Source organism: Lepisosteus platostomus, chromosome 1 (genome assembly GCF_059453375.1).
Source record: "Lepisosteus platostomus isolate fLepPlt1 chromosome 1, fLepPlt1.hap1, whole genome shotgun sequence".
Taxonomy (NCBI): Eukaryota; Metazoa; Chordata; class Actinopteri; order Semionotiformes; family Lepisosteidae; genus Lepisosteus; species Lepisosteus platostomus.
Genome location: NC_142611.1, coordinates 15,784,009 through 15,793,352, shown reverse-complemented (window position 1 = coordinate 15,793,352; position 9,344 = coordinate 15,784,009). Strand labels below are relative to the sequence as shown.

The window sequence follows — 9,344 nt, the reverse complement described above, 5'->3', positions numbered from 1 at the left end:
TTCTGTTCCCTGTGGTTAATGATAGTCAACATTATCATGATTATTCATTTTGACTGAAGGACCATGGCAAAATCTTTAATGAAATGCAAAACTGCCCGTCACCTTCAAATGTGTAAAAAGTCAGTAGGCAGCATCTGTACATTATAGACCACCATTCAGAGTAGTAGGAAAAGCTCTTCTGTGTATAAAACAGTTCATCACCACCAACGGGAAGATAAATCCTGTTCACTAGGTGAAGTCTTGACATGAACTGTATATGGATATAACCAAATTACATAATAACATTAAAAAATACATAAAAAATTGTTCATGAAGTGGGGGAAGTGAAATTCATCTCCCCATCTTTTTGAAATATAAAATGTGCTAGCATTAATCGTTGCAATGGCCAAGATAGTCCTTTGAACTCAACAGGTAGCAGTTCACTCTCAAAGTCTACTTCTTTTAGACTTTCAGGGGAGTGAGTCATGGGCATTTGAGATCAGCATGGTAACAGCTGGAATGGCAGGAAACAGTGACAAGAAACTAAGAAACAATTTGTGATCTACAAAAAATTGCAAAAAAAAATTAAGTAGTATTTTGACCCCTAGCATGTCGATCACAGTGTGCGTGTGTGTTTTTGTATGTCATACAATTGTCTAATGATGGATAAGTCAGATTTGCCACTTATTAGCTGCGCTTTTATTGAAAATGTTCTGAAGAAGAAGTGTGCTGAAATCAAATCAAACATCAAATATTAACATGAAATATTCAAAAAGCCTACACTGTAAATATACGAATATACTGACAGAATTATGTTTTTTACAGAGTTGAAAGTTTTAAAAATGAACTGATAGCATCTACTGAAGCAGAAATAAAGAAGATGCAGATGAACTGATGGAAATTTTGAGGACCATTTTAATGTCTTATTTAAATCATCCAGCAGTAGGCCCCATCAGTTCTGAAAAACATACTGTACACCCTTCCAAAAGTTGAAGGTATGTTTATGTTGGCACTTCCTACAACATTAAAAATGTCAGACTAGCTTCAGCCTTCTTCTTCAGTATGAAAGCCATTTCTTGAAATGATTTTACAATACTCTTTTCCTGACTTGTATACTGTGCGAGTCAGTTCTGGATGAGTAAAGTCAGCGTGAAATAATCCAAATCGAACACTGTAGCCATAGATCCACTCAAAGTTATCCAGCAGGGACCACGCAAAGTAGCCTCTTACATCAACACCGTCTTGATGGATGGCTAAAAAACAAAACATGTTCATGAACAAAACATGCAAGGAAAATCTTAGGTCATTTATGTAGAACTACTGATAAGTGCTGTAAAAATTCATATGCATCATCAAAATAATAGTTATAAAGTACTGTAAACAAAATAATACATCTTAGTATAAAATGATTCTTTAAAGGAAAATACTCAAAACACATTTACTGTACCAACTGTTAAAATATAACAGTTTATTTCCAATATTATCTTCTTAAAGTACAGCACCTTAAAAATAAGACAAACCTTTGAGCTGTGAAGAAAAATGTGCTAAACATACATTATTGTTGCAAAACAGCTTATTTTCAAATACTTTAAAAACAAAATCTGCACAGTGTTTAAGCTTCCTGAAAGTTTTTAATCTTGTTCCCAACTTATCACAGAACTACTGATAGTCTCTTGAATCTCCACAGAAACATAATACCAAAATATGGAAACACTGCAAAGTACAGTAATATTATCAGGTGGTTACAAAAATGCAAATTATCATTCAGCCTCGGCTACCTTATATTATCTGGGCAAGAGATATGAATCTATTGATAATCTGTCTGGTAACTATAATGGTAAAGACACATAAAACAGAAGGTGAAAATTCTAAAACTAATTCAAGTGCTCAATAGATAGCAGCAAGTAGTGGAGTAATGTATATTGATATGATGAATCAGTAAGTGAAAACTCTGGGCTGCTGTGTTGCATATGTATTCTGTGGGGGACTAGCATAAAGAGAGCTGTAGTAATCAGTTCATCAGCTGTAGTATAAATGAGTTTTGGAATATCAGAGAAATCAAGACTGTGCTAAATGTGGGAAATATCTGTATATTATAAAAGATGGCCTTGGAACAAATCTTGAGTGAATTAAAAAATTATCTGGATACAGTTTGAGCTCTGGACTTCAATAGTAGTACCACATCACAGTCATGAAATAGAAACAAAATGAGGTTAAAGTGTCACATTAGAATGATAGTAGATTTTTTTCAAAAGGTTTGACACAAGTAGGGATATAAATGGTACTATTAGATTAAATAAAAAGAGACATCTGTGTACAGTATGACCGAAAAGCTATATTATGAAGGCATTATATATTAGTATCTCATTACCCATATATTTATGTGCCATAAATACTGAATAAATGTATTTTATGTTACCTCTGTATTAGTACAGGTATGTCAATAATAAGTGAAACAACTCCCCGAGTACATTTTGTATATTCAAAGATTTCATAGCTAGATAAAAAGCAGAATAAAAGGAGGTCAGGAAAAAAATATATATTTCCATTTTGGATTTAAACGCAATCTCTCAGGGGCTGCAAATACTTTCTCTTGTGAGAATTTTTAACCAGAACTAAATTAATCAGATTCTTTAAACCTTGACTTCACCCCAAGCAAAAAAGTGACCCAATTTCCTTGTACCTCCCTTCATTTCAATCACATTTACTGAAACTAGCAGAGCTGTACCTGTGTAATCACACTAAAAGACTGCTTCCAACGGGTTTTTTTTAGCTGTAGCTTATATAATTCTTTTCAATCCAGACGTCCTCTTGCTAAAGGCAATATGCAATATCAAAAACCTGAAAGAAGTAATATCAACCATGTCCATTTTCATTGCTTGTCTGTTACCTGTACTGGTCATGTTTCCCAAATACTCTAAAGATCACTCAGTTTTCAATATTAAAAATCAAGATGTTTCATCAAAACTACAAAATCAAGGTTTCATATCACAAAACTATTGAGAAAATAGAAATTAAAGAGCATAATGACTGCGCATTACAAAGAGGATTAATTTCAAACTCTTAAACAATAAACAGGTTATATTTTGATAACAAATCTCAGTTTTAGTCAATTTTTCACTTCCTCTGCATATGTTTATCACAGCAGTTGTACAATGTTCACAGAAAACTGCAATATGTGTGCATTTTTTGTAAAAACTTATATAATGAAAAACCCTGTTTTCTCTTTTGTGTCCAATTCAATGTTCTGTAATTTTGTGTCTTAAACTTCAATTTTGTTTTCTATTGCTAAATAACACAGATTTCACTTTCTTTTTGTTGCAAACTAAAATTCAGTTTATCCCTCTTATCGGAAATGCGTGCTGCTTCCAACCTATGTAACCACCACACCATTTTTAATTTGTTGAGCTCTCCTCCCCCTTTTTTCAGAGTTTATTTTCAACTTGTAAGCACTGTTCTAACAACTGTTCTAATTTTATCTAGAAAGCAGTCAACTCTTTGCGGGGAATAACAGGGATATTTCTCATACAGTACCTTTCAAAACTTCTAGCAGTGTATCCTTGTAGAACGTACAGCGCTGGGTGTCTTCTAAGGGTGCAGGGTCAGGCTGACAGAAACCATTTTCTGTGATGTAGACAGGTGGGTTATTGTATGTGTCCTAGGAAGAAAAAAAGTTTATTTTGTTCATCCGTCCATCGATTGTCCGACCGCTTTGTCTAATTCAGGGTCACCGGGGAGGTGGACCAGGTCCCAGTACTGTGAGGCAGCAATGCTAACCTCTATATAACATGCAATGCTAGCCTACATATAACATTATATATAAATCTATATAATGTTGATAGAAATACTGTTTGAGGCTCACAACAGAATAATGAGGCCTCAATCATATTTAAGACAGTTATTGAGACTCCAGTTCCTACATTAGCAGGATGTTTAGGAAGTTTTTATCATCACATGCTTCTTAACATGTAATGGAGTTCCATTTGTTCCGTTAAATTAATTGAGTTCAGCTCAGTAATGAGTAGATTAGATTGAAATAAAATTAAAGGGAAATACAAATGTTGCATTTGTGGGAGAGAGCTAGAGAACGCAACTACGAGCATGTTCTCTCTTGCACATGTACTGACTGAATACCGAATAGCAAACAATCAGTCATGCCTCCATATTTGGTTAAAGAATGACTGGGACTTTCAAAGCCTTTTGTTCCTACCAGAATTTGCTCCTACCAGAGTTATAAAAGTATGATCATGATAAAAGAAGTACAGATGTGGAAAACAAAAATATTTTTTTATGTAACAGTAGGATTTAAGGGCGCTTAATTGGGGAGAAAAAGTGGAGCAAACTTTGCGCTGCAGCAAAAATGTTGCAAAGCTGTTCCATAAATCCATCAGAAGCAGCTAAACTAAAAGTCTGAGATTTACCTTAATGTACTTTAATAACTTTCGCAGACCCCAAGGAACTACTGCTAACCATGAAACTCCAGAAATGGGCCATGATGGATCCTTTTTTCCTTCTGCCTCCAAATCGGTCTCAAAACTCACTTTATCTGGAGGGCTTTTTGAAAACTTCACTTTGCGAGAAGTGTAGTAGTTTAAAGCGAAAAAGTCTGCAGTGCCCTTAATCCTGTGCTTCTCCTCCTCTGTGAACTCCGGTAACCGAGACCTGGGAAATCCTTGCATTTTGCTTCTGGCCTCAATCTGGGCTTTCATGATGATCGGATAGTCTCCATTCACAAAGACAGGATTGGCAAACCAGTCCAACATGAATGCCATATATCTTTCAGTTGCTGCAACATCCTCTGGATTATTTGGATCACAATGTTCTGCCCAGTCACTGTTCAAAGCCAGAGATACTAAGCCTTTCTGTTCTTGTCTAAAAAAGGTGTTATAGCTGTGCCACGCCTTAGCATGAGCCTTCAACATGTTGTGGCCCACCTGATACACAGATTGTCCTGGATCTTTCACTCCAGGCGCAAAACTACCATCTTCATATCCTAAAGTGGCACAAACATAGGGCTCGTTCAAAGTAAGCCAGAGCTTTACTCTGTCCCCAAAGGTGCTGAAGCAAAACTTTGCATAGTTGTCAAAGACATCCACAATCTGCTCAGATTTCCATCCATCCTTATCCTGAAGAGCTTGTGGTAAGTCAAAATGATACAGGGTCACCATGGGAGTGACATTATTGGCCAACAGGTCATTGACAATTTTGTTATAGTAATCAACTCCTGGAAAAAAAAAGAAAGTAATTTATATTTCCACCAACTTAAAACCATCATAGAGCTCAAAGAGTTTGTTCCTAACAGACAATAAAGCATACAATGTCTTGTAGTTTTCAAAATGTTTTATTTTTCTCTTAAAAGTTTTGCGGACAACTACTTCTTTTACCTATAAGTGCTGAGCTTGAGAGTTCCAATTTTTTAAACATTCACTTCAAAAATGTGTATTCATAATTTGTAATTAAAAAGTGGACATAATTGTGAAGGGGGTAAAAGCTTTTGTAAGGCACGGTAAATGTATAATGAAGTGTATATTGTAAACATTTCTCCATAGTAGTTCAAGTAGGTAGCTGCGTCAGTAGGCTGCAAAGGAACAAGTAAAGATTTATTCCATGCTGAAAAAAGAAAAAAAAACACAACGTTTTGGCTGTTGAGCATTCTTCAGTTGTGGCAAAAGAAGATTCTACAGCCGAAACGTTGTTTTTCTTTTTTTATTTTTTCAGCATGGAATAAACTTTTACTTGTTCCTTTGCAACATTTCCATGTTGGCCAACAGAGGGCACAAATTCACCCAGCAACACTCTTGGGATGGAAATCTTAATGGTCCCAGAAGAGGTTATTGGAAACAAACACCAGTAGGTGTCTAGTCTAATTGGGTCTGCCACTACATAATTTATGACTGGTAACCACAGAGGAAGGTTCTTCATGCTGTTAGGTAGAAGCTGCATAAATGTGAAATACTGTACAGGAGTGTGGAGCTGAGTGGTTTTTCTTTTATTGTGTCCAATACACTTGTAAGGGAGGTCTTTGAAATACTGTGAATTTGAATGAAACAAAAGTGTTGATATTTGTTGGCTATAGAATTTGTGAAAGACACTTAGTAGAGTTCAGCTCTACAGCTCTCACACGTAAGGGGCTAGCATTCTGGCAGAAGAATCTTCCTTGCTGCATCACATGGTGATTCAATAACTGCTGGCTTGTGCCCAGGACAGGAAATCATCTGTCATAAAGCTAAACTTTCTGACAGCGTAGTGGGGCTGCTGGCAAATAATGGCTGCTGTGCCTAAGATGGGGATGAAGTGGGTCTTATCCTGTGTATAAAACATGTAGAGTTCCTTTGGATGGAAAAACGTTACAAAAATGCAAGGAATTTGTCGTTATTATAAACGCCTCAGGTACTAAAGCACACTAGGAAGACACTGACATTGTTAATTATGAATGTTTGAGGCAGCACTGCAGATGCTGAGCATCACTGACTTCAGCACACAACCTCAAATCCTCTGCAATTATCGAATGACAGACTGATGGCAAGAAGGAATGCTTGCGGCTTCTCTCACAGACACTGGAGAGGGAAGCTATACTTTACTGCAGGATACAGTCCTCTCTCCTTCAGTGACTTCAACTTCTTAAGAAAAGCACAGGGGACACAGGCAAATGAGCAAAGTCAAAGGAGTGAAGGCTGAAGTCAGTGAGATAAACGATAGTCAGAATAATCACCCTAATAAAAAAAATACAGTTTACCTTTCTGATTGATATGGTGTGTTGTTCCGTCAGGAAGCAGCCGTGACCACGAGAGGGACAGGCGGTAGTGAGTCAGTCCTATCTCCTTTATACACTTTAGATCGGCCTCCCAAAGCTCATAACTGTTGCAAGCCACATCGGCAGTTTGCGCTTGAAAGACGTGGCCTTTTCCATGGCAGAAAGTGTCCCAAATACTGGGACCTCTGCCATCCAGATTCCATCCTCCTGTTTCAGGCAGAAAGATGCAACATCAGACATTATCTCAGTTCATTTAAGTAAAAGAAAAATACACACATGGATTTATATATATATAGATATGATTCCTGGAGAAATCTAAATGTTGCTTAAATCTGTTTTGTGTCTCATTAAAAAATTGAAGAATCTGCAACATGACTTCAGCCAAGAAGGGCCTGGAATAAATCAAGAATTTAAAGAGCCCAATAATCGCAGTTTGAAAATCCCAGCTATTTGATGGAGGCTTTTCTATCTGCCAAGGGTTTCTTGCTTCAACAAAAAGGCAACCAGCTATCCGGTCCTTGGGTAGTAATTTGGAATATCAGTAAAGGGTCATAATTATAATTTAATCCAAACCTTAATCTGTTGCCATTATACTGAGGTCATGATACAGCATCAATAAAGCTTTGGTTATCACTCTGTGAGCTATCAGCACTCACATGTACTGTAGCACACTCCTTTCAAATGCGTTTAGGTCAGTAAAGCTGCATAAAACTGTGATCTTTCAGATCCACAAGAAAGATTGAGACATGATTGACTTGATTTTCCTGTGCGTTAGCCATCATTTAGCCATTTATTAAAATCATCAAAACAATTTCCATTTCATTACATGTTAGGATTGTTAGGATCAATAATCTTGAAAACAGTTGTGTGTAGAAGTCCTTTCCTTATATCCAACGCTGCAATGATTAGTAAAAAAAAAGTCTTGCAGTAGCTCTCTAGTTTAGTGTATTAATCACCTCAATCTTGTTGTTTTAACACCCTTGCAGAGAACACTGTCCAAATATTGTAATTGTTTCCTGCAGCTCCACAGCTTAATTCTCTGTTGTTGTTAATTTGTTACATTGTTTGATTTCCTGAGCTGGCTCAGTACTCCAGCATTCTTTGGTCAAAGCAAGGCTGACTTCACTTTCCACATAAAAATCAATGCATACGAAAACTGTGCTTTCTTTGTCAGTTCTATGTTTACTTTTTTCACAGCATTTAGTAATTTGAGCAACACATCTATTTTATAACTATTTGAGAAAGAATACATTCTAGAAAAGCTACTGGAATGTGACTGTGAGGAATTACACATGCAATATTATCACTCCTCCAAAGCCCAATTGTAAAGTACATAACACTAATAATAAATAATATTAATGAATAACACTAATCAGACCAATACAAAATCAACGCATGAAATATAAAATATAATTGGTAAAATGTTAAAAAGAAACAAAATGCTGAAAAAAATTTAAATGGCGTTTTCTTGGGAGATGTACTGTATAGGAGCCTGCTGAGCTGGTGATGCTATAGTCTTGTTTTTACTCAATTATGATGCAGTTATATTAAAAACAAGTTTGACTAGGAGTGATGCAAATCACATGGGCATTGTGATATGTTAAAATGCTGATATTACACTTAATACTTGGTGATGAAAGTGATATAATGATAAAAGTAGTTAATAATTCAGTTTTATTTTGACTGTAGGGCACATTCTGGACTTCAGGAATGTTGTATGACACGCTATTACAATGTGCTCTTACAGGGTCAGACTAGCTTAGAAAATCAAACAAATAAATATCCTCAGATTTAAAGAAACGTGAGAGTTTTACAGATGGCCAGATCCATACAGATAATAATTGAATTTGAAAAAGAGGCACTTACCTTCTACCTGATAGGCTGCAGTTGCTGCCCCCCAGGCAAAGTTTTCGGGAAACTGGGTTTCTTTACTGACAGACATGATTACCACCAGATTTATTTATATCCGCTGTAGATCTATATCTTTGTCAAATTTCATAAAATGTAAAAACGTGCTTGTTCATAAGCATGCCTAAGTCTAAATGAAAGTCCCATGCGGTTTCAGACCTCGGCAGCAAATGTCAGCAACAGTTATAGTATTTCTTTTAACTCATATAAACCACAAAGCGTAGAGACATTTTTCTACCGTTACGTATCTTGTTCAGCACTGCATTCTGCTTTGGGAAACCATTACCCAGTCGCAATGAGCTGAAAACTACAAGAACTATTCGAACAAGGCTTAGTCCCTCCCAAACGCAGCGTGCAGGCCGTGCTGCGTCTCGGCGTCACTCACTCTTTCATGTACAAGTGTCCCCGCCGTAGAAAGGAAGTGTTCAGAGCAGAGCGGACAGGGATAAAACAATAAAATAAGGATTTGATCTGTTGCTTTGTCAGAGGGGCACTTGAGAGAGCTGGCGGCTGCTCATCGGTTTCTTACGATACATTTTATTATTAACCTGTTCGGCATCATGTGGAGGAAAAGGAACGGTAGACTGACTATAAAAACAATAATTGGTCCCAGTTCCCTCATTTACCTGTCCCTTACCTACAGAGGAGTGCATGGCTCAATTTAAATAGTTATCAAAGTTATATTGCACGAATGCAGTTATCA

General features: G+C 36.6%; 1 protein-coding gene across 1 annotated transcript; it reads right to left on the bottom strand.

Annotated features, from left to right (window-relative positions):
• Positions 1 to 655: 655 nt before the first annotated feature.
• On the bottom strand, positions 656 to 9,312 carry gba3 (glucosidase, beta, acid 3). The gene is made up of 5 exons (XM_088625605.1): positions 8,600 to 9,312; positions 6,716 to 6,940; positions 4,401 to 5,203; positions 3,514 to 3,637; positions 656 to 1,232 (listed from the first exon to the last, which is right to left on the bottom strand). The coding sequence occupies exons 1-5, from the start codon at positions 8,673 to 8,675 to the stop codon at positions 1,024 to 1,026; spliced, it is 1,437 nt and encodes a 478-aa protein (XP_088481731.1). The 5' UTR covers positions 8,676 to 9,312; the 3' UTR covers positions 656 to 1,023.
• Between the last annotated feature and the right edge of the window lie 32 nt (positions 9,313 to 9,344).

Bases quoted from the DNA above. Each gene is read 5' to 3' on its own strand.
- gba3 (XM_088625605.1), bottom strand. From the start codon at position 8,675: ATGTCTGTCAGTAAAGAAACCCAGTTTCCCGAAAACTTTGCCTGGGGG. The intron at 5,204-6,715 runs GTAAACTGTATT...TTTTTTTTCCAG, and splicing joins ACACCATATCAATCAGAAAG to GAGTTGATTACTATAACAAA. The intron at 1,233-3,513 runs GTACTGTATGAG...TTTGTTTTTTAG, and splicing joins ACTGCTAGAAGTTTTGAAAG to CCATCCATCAAGACGGTGTT.